Source organism: Cydia pomonella, chromosome 7 (assembly GCF_033807575.1).
Source record: "Cydia pomonella isolate Wapato2018A chromosome 7, ilCydPomo1, whole genome shotgun sequence".
In the NCBI taxonomy this organism is placed as follows: domain Eukaryota; kingdom Metazoa; phylum Arthropoda; class Insecta; order Lepidoptera; family Tortricidae; genus Cydia; species Cydia pomonella.
Window position 1 is genome coordinate 10,857,551 of NC_084709.1, and position 22,937 is coordinate 10,880,487.

Below are 22,937 nucleotides of genomic sequence, written 5' to 3' on the forward strand. Positions count from 1 at the left end.
TCGGGCTGATCTGATAATGTTCACAAAAGATGGCCATAGGAACTTTGTGATAAAACAACACAACAGAATTGTGTTTTCGTTGTTAGAATTGTCTCGATGAGTATTAGTTGCTTGTTGAAAAAAAAGTACAGTCAGCGATAAAAGCTTGTGTCAAAAATGTAATTTTTGGCAAAAATCTTAGTCCAATTGGGATCAGTTAACCATATTATCTAAAAAACGGACCCGGTATCGCCTCCTCCGATAACGAGCACATTCTTGTCCTTGGCGTTGAGCTCGGCCAGCTCCTTCCCGTGGTGCAGCGGAGGGCCCATCTGCTTCTTCTGCCAGGACTCGAGGAACTCCATGGCGTAGTGGATGCCGCCGAGCTGCCGGCCCTTGAGCGGCAGGTCGCGCGGCCACGTCGCGCCCATGCAGAGCACCAGCGCGTTGTATCTGGGGGTAGCATTGATTAGGTAACCGTGTGAACAAATAGGTCAAATAACTACCCTTTATTTCGTTAATCCGGTAGGAAAATAGAGAGGTGCTAATAAGCAAAGATTCTATTTTTGCAGCAAACCATGTAGTGATAGAGGATTTTTATCAGGGCTATGGATAGTTGTGAAATAGAAGAAAAAAAACACGTCGCCCCCAGATGTACGCAGTGCTGAACCACTACTTCTTAAGTCACATCATGGGGAAGGATACTGTAAGACTGTTATCCTCCAACTCGGCTCTAATGTCGGGCCGAGTGGCCGGTGGCACTATGTCATTGCCCACATCGATGTTGCATTTGAACACGACGCCTTCAGCCTGCATCAGCGTACGTGCCGCTGCACAAACTCCTTGCTGAGCTTCATCGCGGGGATGTAAAGCCTGACCAGTAATATATGATCACGCGCCATATTGCGGAATTTAATTGGAACTAAATTTATCATAGTAAACTGGACTGTCACCCCATACAGGAGAATAACAGCGCCCTCTTGACAATGATCATATATTTCTGGTCGGGCTTTACACAGGAGTTCTCCGACTCGGCCAGTCTGCTTCAACGCATTTCCTAACCGTTGTACTACTTGTACTCACTCGTTAGCCAGGTCGGTGGCGCTAATGTCCTTGCCCACATCGATGTTGCATTTGAACACGACGCCTTCAGCCTGCAACAGCTGAACTCGGCGCTGCACAACCTCCTTGCTGAGCTTCATCGTGGGGATGCCGTACTGCAGCAGTCCTCCGGCACGGTCGTTCCGCTCGAACACCGTCACCGAGTAACCCGCCTGTTTCACATAAATATATTACAACCAAGAAGCCAAAAAAAGGATGCTGTAAAAAACAAGCTCTTTCTTATCTGATATCTATTTACAAAAACTGCTTATTAATGAAGATTTATTAGACGTGATTCTGTTGTCATTACTTGTTAACATGACCACTTCTAATAAGATTACACAGACATATCATCGTTGACAAAGTTTGCTGACTATTCGTAACCAAATTGCAACGATAAGATCAGTTAAGTGTTACTATAAGAAAATACATGTAAAATTGACAACATTACATTTTTATAACACCTGAAAATTTACATAAGATTTCGAAGAATTTTGCTTCCCGATCACTGCAATATATTATATAAATTTAATATCGCTTATAACAAGAAATACAATAGAATACAAATAAAGTAGTAATTTTACCAACTCTACGGCACAATAGGTGATATGCCATTGCCATTCACCACAAGAAAAAAATAGCTGTCATAATATTGGCTTTGACATTGTCAATTAAATACGACGTATTGATTGAAATTCAAAACAAAGAGAAATTTATTTACATAATTAAGTTACTATAACTCGCCTTCAATTTTTTTTTTCTATACCCACTTTGTATTTGTTGTTTTGACCTCTTACTTTTTTTATTGTTATTAATGTTATTGTGGGTGGACTGTGAATTTTATAATATAATACATTAAGTTTGTGATTTTCGACGTGTACTGAGCGACATGACATGACAGCTGTCCATATTTTTCTTTTTCTTCATGTTAATGTTGCCATTCTGATGCCGCGTACGGAACGCGGCATCAGAATGGTAACATTCACGAAGTGTAAATGTCAAATACGAATATTTACTTGGATAGTTATTTTTCCTCTTGATAATGTTTGAGCTGTTAATCTACTTTCTCAATTTTTACTGCTTTTCTTTTTATCTTTTTTTTTAAATATATTTATGAATAGCGGGTTTGGCATAACTTTGGCTTGTGCCAACTATACTTAAAACTTTTTAGAGTATATAACAATTATTGATATATATATATACATACATATCTTAATTTATATTTAATGACGTTAGTAAGCGAAAGCAGTTTATCAGTTTATCTTCTGACCAGTTTACATCTTTCTCTTCAGATAACGACGATGGTAGTTTTTATAGCCTCCCACCCCCTCTCCGTGATGCTCTTAATAGTCAATTGGCTGATGTCCCTAAAAACTTAAACATCATACATATTAATGCGCAAAGTATTCCCGCTCATTATAATGACTTTTTAACTACTTTTGATCCAACCGGAATACATGCTATCCTTGTCTCGGAATCATGGTTTAAACCTTGTCTGCCTTCAACTTCTTACTCTTTACCGGGGTTCCATTTAATTCGAAATGATCGCATTGGTAAAGCTGGTGGTGGTGTGGCCATTTATCTTTGGTCACATGTTCCTTATTCAGTAATTTCTGCTTCAATCTCTTGTCTTAATACCGCTGAACACCTTCTCATCGAATTGAATATTTCTCATACAAAAATTCTCTTTGGAGTTTTTTACTCTCCCTCTCTCCATATCGACTATTTCTCTTCTTTCGAAAAGGTACTCGAAGATCTCATACCTTCTTATAATCATCATGTTATCATGGGGGATTTTAACACTTGCCTTTTGAAAAACGATTCACGCTCAAGGTCTTTGAAATCCCTCGTGGAAACATCATCTTACTATTTTACCTTCCAATGCCACACACCACTTTCCCAACTGTACCCCTTCACTTCTTGACCTCACTCTTGTTTCATCTCCCTCTCACGTTGCAAAATACAGTCAACACTCTGCCGATTCCTTCTCTTACCACGATCTACTTTTCCTTTCTTACAAAATTCGTCCTCCAAAAGCCAAACCGAAAGTTGTTCTCCAGCGTAATTTTAGTCGGCTTGACGTCGTTAAGCTTCTTGAAGATGCCTGTAAAATTGATTATCGATAACGCTGGCACTGTTGATGAGAAAGTGGCGGTTTTTAATTCCCTTCTCATTGAGCTCTACGATGTCCATGCTCCAATTCGGCCAATCAAAATTAAACATCTACCAGCTCCCTGGCTTACCGATGAGATTAGAGATTTAATAGTGAAAAAGAATTTAGCTAAGTGCAAGTTCAAATTGAAACCCACGGACAAGAACAAAGCCAAACACCATGCTTTACGAAATCGCTGCAGTACGGTGTGCCGTGACGCCCAAAGGCACCACATTCATCAGTCTGTAGAAAGGGGTGAACCTGCCAAAATCTGGAAATTTCTAAAGACATATGGTATTGGTAAATCTAGCAGTTCTTCTATTCCCATTGACTTAGACGTTAACCTACTTAATCAGCATTTTTCTTCTTCCACTTTTCTTAGCGGCTCACGTAAGGCTGAAATCCTTACTCGTATTTCTTCTTCTCCAACGCCTGGTTTTTCTCCCTTTATTTTTACGCCATTCACTACCAGCGATGTTGAGAAGAATATCCGTTACATTACCTCGAATGTCGTTGGTGTCGACTGTGTGGGCCGCAACATGATCATTCCGCTTCTAGACCTTCTTGTCCCTATAATTACTAGCATCTTTAACGCTTCCATTTCCTCCTCTTCTTTCCCAAATACTTGGAAAGATGCCGACGTAATTCCCATTCCAAAAAAACCGAATCCGTCTTCCTTCTCTGATTACAGACCAATCTCTATCTTGCCTTTTCTTTCTAAAGTTCTAGAGCGCCTAGTGCACTTCCAGCTTACTTCGTTCTTAAATAGAAACTCCCTTCTTAATCCATTATTTCAATCCGGTTTCCGATCTGATTGCAGCACGGCTACAGCTCTAGTCAAAATCACAGACGACATCCGCTCAGGAATGGATAAAGGGATGCTTACGGTACTGACATTACTCGAATTTACTAACGCTTTCAATACTGTAGACTTTGATGTATTGATAGGGGTACTAAGTAGCCTTAACATATCTCCTTCTGCAATTAGGTGGTTTCGTAGTTACTTGGAAGGTCGTCGGCAACGGATTAAAATTGAGGACACTCGTTCATCGTGGTGCAACACACTGGCTGGCGTCCCGCAAGGTGGCGTGTTGTCTCCCCTCCTTTTCTCTATCTTTATTAATTATATTTCTCGTGACCTCCTTTCCTCTTATCATTTGTATGCCGACGATCTCCAAATTTACTCACAGTGCCCGATTGCTAACTTATCTTCTCTGATTCAATCCACCAACTCTGATTTAGAACGCATTCTGCACTGGAGCTCCTGTTATGGAATTAAAGTTAATCCTGCGAAGACCCAAGTCATTATTATTGGTAGCCCTATGAATATAGTAAGGGTGAATTTTGAGAGTCTGCCTCCTATCTTATTCGATGGGGTCCAGATCCCGTACTCGTCCCAAGTTAAGAATCTGGGAGTGATTTTGGATCGTACTCTTTCTTGGGGTCCGCAACTTAATGAGGTTGGACGAAAAATTTTTGCTGCCGTGGGATCGCTTAGGCGTCTCCGCAACTTTTTACCGCTTGCCACTAAAATTGCGCTGGCGCAATCACTTCTTCTTCCTATTCTAGACTATGCTGACATATCTTATCTCGATCTTACAGAAGAGCAATTAAACAAGCTTGAACGTCTTCAAAATGTGTGCATTCGTTTCATTTTTGGGCTACGGAAATTTGACCATGTCTCCAGCTTTCGGTCACAGCTCAAGTGGTTACCGATACGTTTTCGACGTAATACGCATATCCTTTCTCTTCTCTACAATACCTTATTTATTCCTAATACTCCTGGTTACCTTAAAAAGCGGTTTAGTTTTCTTTCGTCTGTTAGGTGTTCTCAAAATCTTCTTCTTGCTCCCCCTCGGTCATCTAGTAAGTTCTACATCAAATCCTTCACTTTCCAGTCTGTAAGAATGTGGAATCCTTAACCATTTTTAAAAAACGTCTTAAAGAGCATTATTTATCACTTTCTTAGTCTTGGTCATTTCATTCATGTAAGTAAATTCTCCTTTATTTTCTCTACCTGGTTGTTACTTCACTCCCTAGAATGCTTAATATTTATTTATGTAGGTTTATGTAGTGTATTATTGTAATTTAAATAATTTATGTAGTTTATGTAGTGTATGTTTTATTGTTTGTAGTTTATAATTTAAAATTAACATATTATAAGTATACTTGTTTTATTGTTGTTTTGCACTGCCCAATAGCCTATTTCTTGTCACTGGTTCGCTATCTGAAGGTTGTCTGGAAGAGATCGCTTTATAGCGATAAGTCCGCCTGTTGTTACCTACTAATTTAAGTCCTGTCTTTGTTTGTAATATGAGTTTTTCTTTAGTAGTGCACAATAAAGAATTTTATTATTATTATTTGTATGTCTTTCCCATCACGGAACAATGGTGCTCCGGACCTTTGGGAGGCGTGCGCGGAGCTGAAGCCAACACGTAGAGCCCCTTTTGACACTTTAATGAAATGTAAGGGGTACACCTAGCGGATGTTGCCCTTGCCCGTGTCATGGGACGCACGCAGAGGCAGCACCCGCCAGGGTGTATGGACTATTTGAGGGTTGATGGAATCTAAAATGAACTGGGCTATTGGGTGAAAGCGATGGACTAAATACTGGGCTATGGGATAAAAAACCGGACGCCTGCCTAATAAAACGGTATTCAATTTTATTTCCGGCAGACGGTAACTCGCCCCCACAAAAAGCGACATCTAGGATGGCTCAAGGGCAACACCGGTGTAAGCGGCTCAGGGGTGTCGAGAGGTGTACGCCGCTTTCTACCCAGTGGCTGCGAGCAGCCACTGTGCCAACTCGCGTCTTACGCAATTTTTCACTTCCACCCCTGGAGCTTATAGCTCTAACGACTCCACTCTGGCCGGCCGGCTAAGGCAAGCCAGAGGCAGAGAATCCTGTCCCACCCACCCTCCTTGCGGCTAACAGAACTCCCCAGGAGCACTCGGGTACGTGAGGTCGCTACTCCCCAACAGCTCGCCACAAGCTGCCCTGCGTTGACTGATTGCACTGGTAAAACCAGCGGGCGATGGGGTCGTCACATCCCTACGCCTTTTTATTATTATTATTATTATAATTACTATCCACTAATTGTTTTAAAATGGACAGAGCCGTGTATGGATCGATGAGGTACTCATATATGGAGTATCCGAAGTATACCAAATTCGTGTCGTCCTTTACCTACTGCAAAAATAATTCGTCGAAGATATCGGACAAACATTTAATTACATTACTTACATTAGTTAGTGTTTATCCGTAGGTCCGTTGTATCCGTATGAAAGCCAGGTGTCGTATTTACGTATCAGTATCCGTTATTATATCCAAAATCGTCGTAGAAATCTGATATTTTATAAATCAATAAATTTTTCATGTTATGGATTCATCAAGGTGTTGATGATTCTGCCAATGTCGAGGTTGGATAAAACACGGCTAGTATATGAATCTTATCATATTACGGTCATAGACAGTGTTCGGTGGAGTGATATTTGATCAAAATTGTTTTAAAACTACAACAGGCCATTTTACGGGCCAATGACAACGTCTTGTCAATGAATTTATTTTTCGATGGAGAAAAGACTAGCTTCGAGCGTAGAACTGGAGTTACGCCATTATGTATAATAAGTACACATTAAATAATTAATAAAAAAATAAAATACAATTACAAGTAAAAAAAAATATTATCAGCGTATTCCTCGTTTCAATTAAAATGTAGAGACGCAATCAAATTAGAGGGTCAGAAATATGAAATGTTGTCAATTATATATGAATGTAGAAAATAGATTATTGTAGTGGAATAATAAAATCATCCGTTTTGCTTTAGCTTAGTTCAGTAGAAATAAACTTGTATCAAAATTAAAAATATAAACTCAAGGCGTTGTACAAAAACTAGACACAAGCCAAAGGTCAAAGACTTTGAACATGCCTACATTTTAACTACGACTTAAAATAGTCGTAATAACATTTCAAATCCATATTAAAGCTGACAAGATACTATTTGGACTACTACCCGGGGGTACGTCCTTAAACTACGTCCACAAGAGAGGTGTATGGGCTTAGTGTTGTGTTCCTGTCGGTGAGTAAGGTTGCCAGAGCTTAACGAGGGTGCGGAGTATTCCCCCCGCGGGTTGCCCACCTTGTCGTGGTGGAGGGGCTTAGTAACCGTGGCTTGGTCATCCACGGTGAAGCGAAGAGGCAACCAGGGCCGGCCTGTTTGAGGTGCGGGCTGGCCCGAGGAGGACGCTCCAAGCGGGCTTTGTAAGGAGTGTCGGTATTGCGGTGAGCTGTGCTCCCTATCCTCGACGGCCGAGGTGGGATCGCAGGGGAAGAGGCGTGATGGTATCACGATGCGCCACTCTCCCTATCCCCTGCGACCTTAGCGGGGCCGTTCCGCTGTAGCGGCGTTGGTGGGGCTGCAGAGGAAGAGGAGTGTCGGTGTTACGGTGTGCCGTTCTCCCTGTCCTCTGCAGCCGAGTTGTGGTTTGCGGCAGAACCATGGACCTCATCTGCCGCCGGGCGCTGGGGAGTTTTCTGGCGCCCGTGGCCTCCTTGTGGCGGGCTCGGGGGGGTCCGCTACACTGCAGGACGGAGGCCGAGGAGGAAGGCGCGTCGATCCATCTGGCGCGCCTCGCGTGAAGGGCCTTCGGGCAATCGCGAAGGAGCCGCTCGCGGGCGGCTGCCGCCGGTGGGGTCGCGGATGAGTACGCAAGCGTTCCTGTAACCCCACCAATAAGGCGGCGAGGTGGCATATGGGGGGTTTTTAGTGGGTATACCGTGGGCCTCATTAGCCTAGACGGGAGTCCCACATAACCACTCAGGTCACCCCCCGCACCCGGGTGGTATGCGGAATGCATTTTCCCCCCTAGAAAAAAAAAAAAAAAAGGGTGCGGAGTATTAGGTCGGCAACGCGCATGTAGCTCCTCTGGAATTGCATGCGTACATAGGCTACGAAGACTGCTTACCATCAGGCGGGCCGTATGCTTGTTTGCCACCGACGTAGTATAAAAATAATAATAATTTAGCACTGAGATAGTCGCTATAATCAGTTTATATAGTTGCAATAATGTGCGTACGTCCAGCAGAGTGGAATGTAAGGGAACCAATACGAGTACATTCTATGACTGTTTTCTTTACGCACAGAATCTATAATCAAAGAAAATGTCAGTACCGACAGTGGGGCGACACTCCTCCTATCGGCTTTTCTCGGCTCCGTTCGGCTCAGCATTGCTCCGAGCAATTATTAGGGTTGGCACAACTTGGACGTCCCTATACGTGCACGACTACAGATAAGATAATGACTTGAATTTTGACAACCCTAAATGACCGATAGAGATAGTGCCATACATATACATATAGAAAGGGACAGCATAACTCGTCCCTGAATCGCTGTCAAGCATCGGTTTTGTAGGAAGTGTCATTTCTGTACGGTGGCACTATTATTTATTCTGTGGTACCGGTCATGTCACCAATTAATTTGGAAACATTGTTCATTGGAACACTAAGTAATCCTTTGACCTGTCATGTAAATGTTTTATTGTTTTAAAAACAATCTTGCATCTTTGACAATCTTTTTTGGCAGTTTGGTGGTTAAATCATTTTTAATAGCGAAATCTTTTCTTGTTTACATCAGTGGTATTCGTTGACTTTCAAATTCAAAGTCTCCTTGCCAATAAAATAAATAAATAAAATAAGCCTTTATTGCTGTTCTACAGTGATAACAATATTAGGTTTTTCTTTTCCGACGACTGAGTTTTGTAACAACAGCTTGTCTTTCGACAAAGGCCTCCTCTAAAGAGTTCCATTTCTCCCTATCTCTTGCGAGTCTTGTCCATCCTGGGCCGGCCACTTTCCTGAGGTCATCTTCCCAGCGTTTCCATTGGCCACCCTGGTTCCTTTCACAACCTATTGGGCACCATTCTGTTATCTTCCTAGTCCATTTATCAGTTTTTTCTCTTATCATGTGTCCTGCCCACTTCCATTTTAGTGTTTTACATACTTTGTTCGCATCTTTGAATTTGGTGATACCTTTAATTTTGTTTAATTTAATTTTATCTATTCTTTTTACTCCAATTACACTTCTCTCTATTCCATTTTGGCATACTTTAATTTTGTTGGTTAATTTTTCAGTTAGTGATATAATGAGAGGCCGTTCTCTATCTCTCTCCAGCAACTCTGCTACCAACGAACAATAGCAATTAGACACCGGCGACTGGAAACAACAACTAACTAAAAAACAAGACAAGAATACAACAGAAACAAACCCCCCAAGCCGACTGGTCCTCGTGGGGGGAAAAGACCAAAACCCTTTAAAATAAATAAATACCACTGAAAATCTGCAATATGGCGAACGACAAATGTAACCTTGTCAGGGTATACTTATTTTATTCATTTGGCGAACTACCGTTGAGAAACCGATAAATACCTTGTTAAGTTGATGCGCACAAGCTAGGCCGGCGGGACCGGATCCGACTACTGCAACTGTTTTGCCATTACGATGTTCTGGGATCTATAAGAAAACAAATAAAATCCTAATTAACAACCTATCAAGTCCCTACTTACATTTATTTCAATACATGTATAGCATATGTCTATATAAATAATAAAAAAAACATAGCATCATCGAGACTTATATAGAGAATTATACTTAGCATGTATAGTCAAGTTAATCTGTTTATTTGCAGTGAAAACAACAACGAAATTAGTTTGCGGTTTGTTCTTTTAGGTATTTTGGGGATACTGTAGTCTTATACATAAAAGGTGAACCTTGGCTGAATGAATGAATCACCTTGTTTTGTTTACTTTCATTCAAATAAGTACCTAAAGAAAAGACTAAGTCACAGTCACTGAGATGCTTTTAATAGTTTCCGACTTGATTTACAGCAAACTTATGAAAACGGACACATTCTATGACTTAATATAATATGAGACAATCTATAAATCGATCTAATCCCACAATAAGCTCAATAAGGCTTGTGTTGTATAAAAAATAAATGTGTATTGTTTACCTCTGGGATGATCCATCCGTTTTCAAAGGCGTTGTCGATGATCGCGCACTCGATGTTCTTGATGGTGACTGGCGGTTCCGAAATACCCAGCACACAGGCTCCCTCGCAAGGCGCGGGGCACACGCGACCGGTAAACTCTGTGAAAAAAATACATCAAATATATTATCCCCGTAAGGCCCAATGAGCAGTACAAAGTACACTCCAAAAAAACTTTTTATAAACCAAATAAAGTAGCATTCCTCGTGTTTCATTGCTTTTTCGAACAAATTAAATTCGCTCCAATTTACTATGCAACAAGGTTCAAATTTAAAATAGGATTTTTTTGTATGGTGGGTCTTACGAGGTTACAGGTGTATCGTTTAGCTGAGGCGGTTGGTAAGAAGTTGTTGTCAACTACGGACCGTATAAAGGCTTGGCTGCATGTAGTTGATTTTTATATGTTAAGTATGAAAACTATGAAACTAGTTTTAGTGCCAAAACTCGGCTACTCGGCACTATACAACGTCTTTACCAACTTTCTAAGTGGTAGACCTGTAGTTAGTGACTATCTCCTTATTATTTGAATCGAGTGTCATAACAATTTAGACCTTATCACGTAAGAAATCGAATCTGAAGGGTGTTTTTTGCAGTGGCATTGTGGGGTTTTCTGTAGCAATGAGATTTAACAAAGTTCCACTCGGTTCTCATATAGTCCAGCAGGCAACTAAGGAGATAAAGGCATACCATTGGCGGGAGGGCCTCACACATGAATGCCATCATATCGGTTAACTAACTCACCAGGGAAATTATTGGTCTGCATGAGCTGTTTGAGCGCCTGCTTCCAGTCGCCGTTGAAGACGAGCTCATTCCACTTGGGGATGATGTTGCCGAGCGGGCAGCCGTGGCCGGACTGGCAGAAGGGCACGCCGCACTCCATGCAGCGCGCCGCCTGCACGCGCAGGCCGCGCCGCACGTGGTGGAAGTTGTAGATCTCGTCCCAGTCGCGGAGCCGCTTCTCCGCCGGCCGGTACATCGACGTCTCGCGCGGGTACTTTATGAAGCCCCTGTTGAAGAAAGGTCAAATTATATCATTTGAACATAGTGTCAGTCCAATAATCATCGATAACCACATTCGTAAGGACTCAGGCCACGCGGCGATCTATTCCGTTAACCGGTTAATGGCGTCCCGTAGTATCAAATATGCCACGTGACATGTCACGTGTGGATTAAGGCAATTCCGAACTCGTGTCGGTGTACAAAGTTCCCATTCGCTAACCAGTCAGAGTTGCTTCCTTTCCAAACTTATAACACATAACATTTCACAGAAGTAACTGAAACCCGCCGTAAACCCTCAAAATACACTGTATTGTCTTATCGACAATCTTCTTCAAATTCTTCTTGTCCAGTTTCACATCAAATATGGCAACCCTGGCTGTCAAACGATAAGCAGCTGATTTTGCTAGGTCCCTTGTAATTATTTTAATTTTAATGATATTTCATGTAATATTAAGCTGTTTAAGTGTGTATTAAATAGTTTTAACATTAAGTTTTATGTATACATAATAAGTGAAGTGCTTTATTTACGTTTACGTGTCTTGTAATATCTCAAATTTGTAGCCGTTATAGGTTATACATTTGAAATCTGTGTTCGCCTTAAAATCCTTTCTGGTTGTTTTTATCACTAGTAATTACTAAGTGTGCTTATAATAAAGCGTAAATCATTGCACAGGGTTAGAACACAGTGTAGACATAGTCAATCGTCACTATTTCATGTAAGTACGTACCTAAATATCACTTGGCTTGAGTAAGCGAATCCTTGTTTTTTTGGGTTTAATATAATAAAAAAAAACATCTACAATGCTAACCCGCAGAGCAGCCGCAGCGGCTCGCCAGCAGGAGACTGATAAACTCCAACTTACCTTGCTGGAATTGAAAAAATCCAAGGAATCTTGTGCTCAATTGCTTAGTGAAAGAGAAGACAGTGAGAAGGAACTATTATTAGTACTTAATAGCAATGATAAGCTGAAAAAGCAACTGTGTTCTTTAGAAACTGACTATAATAATGTAAATTCAGAGTGGGCCCGGCTTCAGGAGACGGTTGACAGGTTCACTGAGTGTAGTGCTGCCTATGAGCAGGCCCTGAAGGATATCAACTCATTGGAGAGAGCACTGCACGACGCCCACGAACAAATCTACGAGCTACAGGAGGCCCAAAACAATATAGCAGCAGCACACACTCGGACCTTATTCGAAGAACTGGTTCGGCCCGACTCTCAGTTGGTTACCGCACCAATTGAAAACCCTGTGGCCACTACAGATTTAGCCAATGATACCACCACACCAAGGTTAGTAAGTTGCAGCGGAAACAAACTAAAGAAATATATTAAATTAAATAGACTTATTAAAAAAAAACAAAAGCTGTCAAAAATAAATAAATTGTTTTTTAAAAAATTTAGATTTTGTAAAGTTAATGTAAGCTTAGTGGATAAGTTAGATTTATACTCTGCTCAGTTAGAACATAGTAAATTACAATATGAAACTGACACACAGACATTAAAATTAAAAGTTCAGAGTTTGGAGGATTCAATTAAATCCTTAGATGCAATAAATGAGAGTTCAAAAAAAGTTATCAATGAATATTCTTTAGCCATGGATGATTTAATATCCCAAATTAGGCAAAATTCAGAGCGGGTTGAGTCTCTGACCAATGGCCAGTCATGTGCTTGTATGCAAATGAATGGTCATTCGTCGAGTGGAGCACTCGAGCCGAACCTGTGTGACAGTTTGACTCCATCACAACAAAATGATAATAGCTCCTTCCACACTACACAACAAAGCACACCTGAACCTAATGTCATTATGTACTGTGATGAAATTGGAAGCAATATGAGCACATTTTTAAACTATTACTTAAAGGGACTTAGTACAATCAACAATTGTCTGCCTCATAGTAGCCTTGAAAATCTCTCAAAATGAATTTTAAATGATAGTACTATTAATTCAAAGACAACACTGCTTATTCTTATGGGGAATAGGGGTAATGTGAATAAAAATAATTTAATAAATTTTTTTGAACAATTAAAGACACTTATAGTGAATGAAATTATTATTTTCACATTCCCCTATTGTGATCAAATGTCAGAGGCAGAAAATAACACTAGGTGTAAGTTAAATATATTTTTATATAATCTTTGTACATATAGTGATAAGTTTAGTATAATTGACACTAACAAATTTGTTAGCAAATACCAATGCCTATGGTTTTTTGGACTAAAGGTAAGTTATACCTTTCAAATTATTATAAAAGACAAATAGCTTTGTCGCTATCATATTTGTTTGACATTTCTGCCAAAAATTTAGCAGTTTATCCTGCTTCTATTGAGCAGACCGGTATGAACTTGGTTTTGGTTCCAGTCATAACCAATAATTTAAATTAGCTCTTAAGACAAAAGAATCTGTCTCTGGCAATTTAGCTTTTAGTAAATCTGATGAAAAATACTGCAAACATGGAATGTACATCCACCTGGTGCATCAAAACATTCAATGTATTAGAGGAAAAGATTTACAGATTGAACTTTTTTTGAATGATTATAATATTGATATTTTATGTATTACTGAACATTGGTTGAATAATAATGAATTAATGCCTCAATTTAATAATCACCAGGTGGGCAGTTCGTTTACCAGACTTAGTTCCATACATGGTGGGTCATTAATTATATTAAATAGTCAGTTAAAATTTAAGGAACGTAAGGACATTGTATCCATGTCTGTTGAGCGGACTATAGAACTAAGTGCAGTAGAATTGGAGCAATTTATTGTTGTCTGTGTGTATAGGCCGCCTTTAAGTAATTTTGAAATATTTGAAAGCATAATGGAATCCGTCCTACTTAAAATATCACCTTCTAGTAAGAAATTACTTATATGCGGCGACTATAATGTAAATATTTTGGAAAATTCAACAGTAAGTTGTAGATTGTTGAATCTTTTCAAATCATGTAATCTCAACCACATGTTTATGGAGCCTACTAGAGTGACTGCCACTAGTGCCACCTGTATAGATAATATTTTCACTGATATTTTTCCTACCGCTAAAAATGTAATCAGCAAGTTAGAATCAGACCACTTAGGCCAATTAATGGTTTTTGAGGCTGTAAGGAAAAATACCTTGCGAAAACAAATAACTTTTGTACCAGTAACCTCTGACCGCGTGGAAAGAATGAAACAAAGTTTAATTCAGGCGCTACCCTTTCTGTCTTCCAACATGAGTCCTAATGATATGTATAATTCATTCTTTCACACTTTTATGGAAAATTATAATGCGATATTTACTACAAAATCGGTCATGGTTAGTGATGCATCAGTTTTTAGTGAGTGGGATACTGCAGAGTTACATCAACGAAGACGTGCATTGTATGCCTTGTATGAGGAACGGCGGTTCAATACGAGTGATGAATTTAAGGAATATGTTAAACAATATTCGAAGAAGTTTAAAATAGATTGCCATATCGCTAAACGTAATTATTTAAGTCAAACAATAAAAACTAGCTCTGATATAATTAAAACAACGTGGAAAGTAATTAATGTGGAGACTGGTAGATCAAAGCAGAGGATGAAAGATCTTAAACTAAAAATTGATGACAAAATCGTAGATTCCAGTTTAGATGTAGCAACAGAATTTGAAAAATTCTTCACCGAGGTACCAGCTTCCACAACTAAGAACTTAAATTCATCACCCTCGTCTGCCGTTACACTGTTAGAAGAGAATGTCCCAGAATGTAATAGAAACCTTAATTTTGAACATGTGAGTGCCTCAGATATATTAAAGGCGTTTAAATCAATTAATGTAAAAAAAACTAGTGACCTTTGGGGAGTCTCCGTTCATACTGTCAAATCATTAATAGAAGTTGTAGCGCCTGACCTGGTAGTTATATTTAATAACAGTGTTGACTGCGGTGAGTTTCCTGATCTAATGAAACATAGTAAAGTCACCCCTTTATTTAAATCAGGTAGCACATCCGACCCCACTAACTTTAGACCGATATCAGTGTTACCAACATTCAGCAAAATTTTTGAAAAAATAGTTTTGAGTCAGTTATTGAAACATTTTAACATTAATAATCTAATGCACAACAAACAATTTGGTTTTACACGGGGTCGCTCAACAACCGACGCTGGTGTTGAGCTAATTAAACAGATCTTCGATGCCTGGGAGGAGTCACAGGATGCTTTAGGTATCTTCTGTGACTTATCTAAGGCCTTCGATTGCGTCTGTCATGAAACATTGATCAGGAAACTGCACTATTATGGAGTAAGAGGCTCGGCACTGAATTTAATAAAGTCTTACTTACACGGTAGAATACAAAGGGTTGATGTGAGTGGACAGCGATCACCGGGGTCATTGGTCTCTATGGGTGTACCGCAGGGATCAATATTGGGGCCGTTCCTGTTCCTTATCTACATTAATGACCTGCCTTACCTTGTAAAGACCCATCATGACATAGTATTGTTTGCAGACGATACCTCACTTATTTTCAAAGTCAAACGACAGCAACAAGCTTGCAGTGATGTAAACAATGCTATTTCTAAAGTAGTAAATTGGTTTAATGTTAATAATTTATTGTTAAATGAGAAAAAGACTAAGTGCATTAAGTTTGTTACAAGTCACATAAGGAATGAGCAAACAAGTGTCATTGTCAAGGATGAGGAATTGGAACTAGTAGATAGCACAGTTTTTCTTGGTATAACTTTAGATTCTAAACTACAATGGGGTCCCCATATTGCTAATCTCTCGAATAGACTGAGTTCTGCAGCTTTTGCAGTGAGCAAGATCCGTCAGTTAACAGACGTGAAAACAGCTCGATTAGTTTACTTTAGTTACTTTCATAGCATTATGTCATATGGTATTTTACTATGGGGCAGTGCTTCAGAGATAAATACCATTTTTGTTCTGCAGAAGAGGGCTATTCGTGCAATATATAAAATGTACCATAGAGACACACTTAGAGATAAGTTTAAGGACATTAACATAATGACAGTGCACTGTCAATATATTTATGAGAATATTCTGTATGTACATAAAAACATTGTCATTTTTAAGAAAAACTGTGAAATACATAATATTAATACTAGAAATAAGCATAAGCTCGCAGTGCCCTTCACTAGGCTCCATAAAATTAAGAAATCATTCATGGGTAATTGTGTAAGATTTTACAATAAACTTCCTAATATTATAACTGAATTGTCTGTTAGTAAATTTAAAAATTATGTAAAACGTAAGCTTATCTCTAAAGCCTATTATAGCACACAAGACTACATAAATGATGAAACACCGTGGGATTAAGTGTGATTGTAAAGAATTAATTATTTATTGTTATGTTATTAATGATGAAATTGATAATTCAATGTATATATATACCGTATTATTTGACATTTAGATTTTATTCTAGAAAGGTTCTAGACTAGTATTTTTATACAATTTTGATGTTTGACGATCCTTTTGTGAAATTCTTATTATTAAGTTTACCATATCTATAATAGTACAATGTTTTTTTTAGAACAATAATAACTGCATCAATAAATTGCTCTGATATTTAGATTAAGATGATATTTGTAAAATTTGACGATTTAAAAGTGCTTGTTGCTAGGCCTATTTGAATAAAGAATATTTTGACTTTGACTTGACTTTGACATCGCGCACCACCGCCTCGGTATCCTCGATGCTGTTCTCCTCCTTGCCGTTGGCCTCGAACTAAAGCGCTTGCTGTATGGCGAGCTGTTTGAGCGCGCGCTGGAACACTATACCAACTATATTCCATACCTGGTCTTATCGAGAATCTTCTCCAAGTTCTTCTTGTCCAGTTCCACATCGCGCACCGCCTCCTCGATATCCGCGATGCCGTTCTCCTCCTTGCCGTTGGCCTCGACCTTGGGCGCCTGCTGTATGGCGAGCTGTTTGAGCGCGCGCTGGTATTCGTATGGGAACACCTTTACGAACTCCTTGGCTGGCGCTGGCCACGTCTCTAATAGCTGTTTAGCTATTAAAGATCTGTAAACGAGGAATATTTGAAGATCATAAGATTCATAAGACAGATGAAGGACATTTTTAATACTTATTGGCGCAGGCATTCGTTTTTAAATAAGTTTTTGTGCCTTAAATGCGTAGGAAAGTTAGTGACCAAATAGCTACAACGGTACAATTTGTAGAAAGAATTCAAAAACATGGGAACCTCAAAAATATTTAAAATATAGGTACATAAGAACAAAATTTTATAAAATTTCCGTGATGTTCCAATATTCTAATATTGTATGTTGGCTGCTTAGCATAGATGCATTGTTTAAAGAAATGAGCGAAAGATAAAATGAAACAAACAACAAATTAAAAAAATATTTTCAATTTTATCAATTTCTCGTCAGGACTTCAGTACCTACGACTAACACTTGTAGCATAGGGCAAAGATTATTTGATCCAATCGAACCAACGGGTTCATTGAGATATTCTACTCACCCAGTATACTCAACGAATTCTTGCAGAAGTGTCTTGACGACCTGCAAGTCATCCTCTAACTCCAATGGGAGCATTTCCACCATTTCAGGGTTGCACTTGCCGCGCTTGAACGAGCCGTCGATATCGTACACGTACGCGATGCCACCTGCAAGAGAATAGGATATTCAAGAATTAAATTCGTAGCGGTTTAACTGCAAAATTATAAAATCATCATGACCGTAATAGAAAGTTGCGACAAACTATTAGAATCAGACTGCATGCATGACGCTTGTCTTGTAATCCCCATAATCATCATTTCAGTCTCTTGTCGTCCACTGCTGAGCATAGGTCTCTCTTCGAGTATGCCATTTATCCCGGTCGACAGCTGGTTTCATCCACAGGTGCCCCGCGATCTTCATAATGTCGCCCACCCAACGATCTAATGGACACTAGGCGGTTTTTTAATCCTATGAATATCGATACTCTGATGATGTTTCTTCACTACAATATAGTTAATTTTTGTAACGGCGGTGGAAACCCTGAAAACTCAAACTAAACTATAAACTGAGTACTGACTTGTGAGAAAGGATTTCTGCCTTTAATATATAGTTGTATTTGGGACGTATATATAGTGCACTGACCGCTCATGCCGGCCGCGAAGTTGCGGCCGGTGAGACCGAGGATGAGCACGCTGCCGCCCGTCATGTACTCGCAGCCGTGGTCGCCCACGCCCTCCACCACGGCCGTGCAGCCGGAGTTGCGCACGCAGAACCGCTCCGATGCGATACCCCTGCGCAAACCAAACTCCCGATGTAGCTACCGAAAGACTACACAAAGCGTACATATGTGTATCACAATTTAGGTGTATGCGATTGAGACGATAGAAATTACAAACAGATTGAACGAGGGTACAGTTTGAAAATTAAAACAACTAAATTAAAACTAGCTCTAATAATATAGGATCACACATGTTCCGATCATCCGATGCTTTCCAAGGTCTTCAAAGTCAATACCCAAGCGCGCGTACGTCAGATTAAAAGTAAAACAGCCTACTCAACTTGAAATACTGCTTATAATTTATTCCGTACCGCGTTGAATTCACACCGACACCGAAGAACATAAAGACTACTAGATATTATGAAAATACGTACCTAAAGTACGCCCTTCCAGAGGTAGCTCCGTACAGACAGACGTTGCCGACAATAACGTTAAGATGAGACTCGAACGGTGAAACCTTTGGTGGGTAAATAATCACTTTACCACCAGATAATCCCTTACCTGTAATCAAAAATAATATTGACTGTAATGTGGCCATTGAGCACTAAGAATTTTCTGTAGGAAGAAACCAATGTATGAAACGTTTTAATAAAGGAAGCGGTTAACTTTAGCAATGTCAATGTTGACATTTTATACAGGCACATAAATTATCAACAATTTTGATTTGATCAAAGTTGATTTGATTTAGCTGTGTGTGATGTATAGTAACATACCAACATAGTCGTTGGCGTCGCCCTCCAAGGTGACCGTGATGCCTTTGGACAGGAAGGCGCAGAAGCTCTGGCCGGCAGAGCCGATGAGCGAGATGTTGATGCTCGTGTCGTCGGGGAGTCCGTTGTCGCTGTATTTCCTATCAATCAAAATAACAAATGAAATGGTCTTTTACTGCAACCCAGGGTTACACATTACATATATATCTTAATATTCTGTTTATTTTACCTTTTTATATGGATTTGCAACTGTTTGCTCTGTTTTGTTAAATAACAAAATGGTAACAAGTATTTGAACCGTCAATGATTGAAATAACTATTTGACCTCCGGCGCAAAAAGAGGGGCGTTATATATTTGACGCCAATGTCTGTCTGTCTGTGGCATCGTAGCTCTACTATGGATGAGCCAATTTTATTGCGATTTTTAACGTGAAAGCGAGTTTTCTTGCGGTGGTTATTAGCTATTAAAGCTAAATATAATATTTCATAGAAATCGACCCAGTAGTTTGAAGAGTATCAGCTCTTTTCCAAAATGATGAGTGGATAATGAGTGGTCAGTAAGGTTTCCAGAGCTCAACGAGGGTGCGGAGTGTTAGAGTCGGCATCGCGCATGTAATCTGGAGTTGCTGGCGTCCATAGGCTACGGAGACTGCTTACCATAACGCGGGCCATATACTTGTTTGCCACCGACGTAATATAAAAAAAATATCTAAAGCATTTTTGGTGTAAAATGGACTTTGATGGTATATGGCGTAGGCGTTTTAAAAAATAATAATTTAATAAAATAACTAACTAACTATTGTGGCGCAGTGATCCAAAGAGGGTCCTGGCCTCCAAAACGAGAGAACGCCACCTGTCCCGATCCTGTACCACTTCCTGCCAGTTATCGGCTTTGAGTTGGCACAGATCCGCCTGTATACTGTCGCTCCAGCGGTATTTGGGCCGACCCACTGGACGGCGACCAGTCGGTTGTCCCAAATAAGCTCTCTTAACACCTCGATCCTCACCCATCCTCAGTAAATGGCCGAACCAGCGAAGTCTGTGGCATTTCGTTTCGCCGATGATATTGGGTTAATAGTTACATAAAATTCAACAACAATTAACTTATCGCTTGAAGCCTGCTTTTGTCCTTTGCATACAATAACCATTTATTTAGACAGTATAACACTAAAATGAAACTTATCCCTCATAGCACAGTATGCAAACTTACATGGCAATATGGTAGGAGAGCGTGGAGGTGAAGGTTCGGTCCTCGTTGGTGATCTTCATGGCGATGTCGACGTGCTTCTTGCTGCCGTCGAGGATGCCGGCGCACTGCTCGATTAGTTGGTTATCCAATCGTTTCTCTAATTGGAAATCCTGCGAAATAAGTGTCATTTATGTAATCACTTCCGCTCTGCTGTTTTTTTTTATTAGTTCTTTATTTAACATAATTTAGTACAATGTAATTACTTAATCTAGTGTACATTTCCATCCTAGACAGTAATAACAATAAATTAATACAGTTTAGTGAGCTATAGGCGCTCATTATAAACTTTTTAACAACTTAGTGTTTAAAACATTGCCATGGGTAAAATCGACATCGAGGCCGTGGCGGGCGTAGCCTGGACGAGAATTGCTGCGGACAGAAATACATGGCACACGATGGAGGAGGCCTATGTCCACAAATGGACATGACAATAAATATTTAATAAATAAATAAATACAATAATTAGTAACATAACTTATCAACCTAAATTATAAGAATGCATGGGACAATAATTAAAAAATGAAATTCAGTATTCATCTTTATAATTGTATAAATTTACACTGCAAATTATGAAATATTATTAATACTAAATCTATTTACAAAATCATTGCATGTTTTGAAACCAATGTAATATTTATTGGAATAAATGGCTCTACTACTACTACTACTACTATGGGTAAAATCATACTTACACTAAAGCTTAGAAGTAAGCAACAGCCATCAGCATTAACTATTATTACGTTCGCTCAGATATAGCTTACGTTTGTTGCATACATAATAACCACCTATACTTAAAACATTTAACGATTAAGCTAAACTAACAAATTTGATATATTTTATAATTATAACGTATACAAATAGACATGATTGTTAGTTGTGGGTAATCATAACAAAAGATAAGCATGCTAAGTGCATAACAAGCAACCAGGGCTGGCGGTACGCGGCCGGCCGGCCGTCAGAACCGGTCCCGCGACGTCACGTGTGACTCGAGAACGTAGTGATGGGGTAACCTATAACGTTTGTACTTGTCGATGTAGGGCAAATCTTTTAATCGACTGCGACCGATGTTGCATACGAGCTTGTTTTTATGTTTAGGGTTTTTAATTAAATAAAATGTTTTTGTTTGATTAAGGATGAATTCTTTTAGTAATGGTAAATTGATTTTAAAATGTAATTTACGTAGATTTGTGTAAAATGGGGTGTTGTATGCAATTTTAAGTGCTTTATTTTGAATTATTTGAAGTTTGACATAATTAGTGTTACAGGTGCTGCTCCAAACAGGGCAGGCGTAAGTGATAACAGGTCTCTCCGCTCTGCTGTGGGGACTCTTAAAAGCCTCAATTATATGATCTCCACTCAGTTTTACGAGAAGAGTTAATAAGAACTGCACTTTTTTGTGTTTAGTTTTTTTTAATACGTCTATAAATGGTACGGAACCCTTCATGGGCGAGTCCGACTCGCACTTGGCCGCTTTTTTTTACATAATGGGGCATGTAGCTATACTTAGTGCTTCAGCCATGGTGAGTCCCACCAGTCAGCCAACATCCACAGTGAAGCTGAATGGTTTGTGATAAGTGATCGTATTTGTTAGGAAATGAAGACTGCGGGGTAAAAACACTGGTAGGTAAAATATAAAGTAACCTGTGACTTGGATCCTCCAATAATATTGACGCCGGGACGCATATGCAAGGCGTTCTTCAGGATAAGGCTCAGGTTGAGAAGCCGGGCCTTGGGGTTCTCGTTGTTCTCGCGCACTTTGAGCAGGTCCGTGCGCCCGATCAGGTCCTGGAACCTGCGCACGCCCACGTCGGCCATATGCTGACGGACCTGTTTCAAACACGAATTACTTATACCCCGTTTTTTTTTTCAAGATAACAATTTCTCATACCTCAAAAATCGTAATTAACTTTTTCTTCCAAAATGCTATGGTTCCTTAGATATCTAGTATTGCGGTACAATTCTGTACAATTCTATGTAAACGACACTATAATGCAGTGCATAGTTACTCATATTTAATTTTGGAGGAAAAGATTCCACTACTTTTGAGGTTATAATATTACTAATCTGAAATATATAAAAAAACTATAGTTATAGTTCACAATATTATATTTTAGAATGCATCTAAGAGGTCTCGTTAAGACGTGGTCAAACAGAAAATCAGTATTTTACTTTATCTTGTCAGTCCTTATTTTTTGGGTTCCGACAAATTAGTCGACAGTTAGTCAAATTTAAACGGAAGAGAAAAAAAGTATTTACGATTTAAAAAAGTATTTAAGTCCGCCTGTTGTCTCTACATTTAATCAATTGTTTCTTTTTCTTTTCTTGTATCTTTTTACTGAGGTGTGCCAATAAAGAGTTTTCTATCTATCTTTTTTTTGAAAAAGAAGCTTATTAGTTGCCATTCGAAATATTAGTACTAAAGAGTGTCGGAGGGCCACGGCCAGGCCGCTGAATCCCCACTTCCTTCTTTGGGCCGAATTATATCTATGTCCTTTA

General features: G+C 39.4%; 1 protein-coding gene across 2 annotated transcripts in view; it reads right to left on the bottom strand.

Annotated features, from left to right (window-relative positions):
- LOC133519800 (uncharacterized) overlaps positions 1-22,937 on the bottom strand; it is a 96,425-nt gene that overhangs the window by 11,630 nt on the left and 61,858 nt on the right. For both annotated transcript variants that reach the window (XM_061853910.1, XM_061853909.1), the window contains 12 exons: positions 22,083-22,268; positions 20,403-20,551; positions 19,196-19,332; positions 18,857-18,983; positions 18,347-18,495; positions 17,727-17,871; positions 17,040-17,267; positions 11,018-11,283; positions 10,241-10,377; positions 9,658-9,741; positions 1,063-1,253; positions 223-432 (listed from right to left, as the gene is read on the bottom strand). In XM_061853910.1, coding sequence (XP_061709894.1) covers positions 223-432; positions 1,063-1,253; positions 9,658-9,741; positions 10,241-10,377; positions 11,018-11,283; positions 17,040-17,267; positions 17,727-17,871; positions 18,347-18,495; positions 18,857-18,983; positions 19,196-19,332; positions 20,403-20,551; positions 22,083-22,268 — 2,009 coding nt within the window. The remainder of the gene's footprint in view (positions 1-222; positions 433-1,062; positions 1,254-9,657; positions 9,742-10,240; positions 10,378-11,017; positions 11,284-17,039; positions 17,268-17,726; positions 17,872-18,346; positions 18,496-18,856; positions 18,984-19,195; positions 19,333-20,402; positions 20,552-22,082; positions 22,269-22,937) is intronic.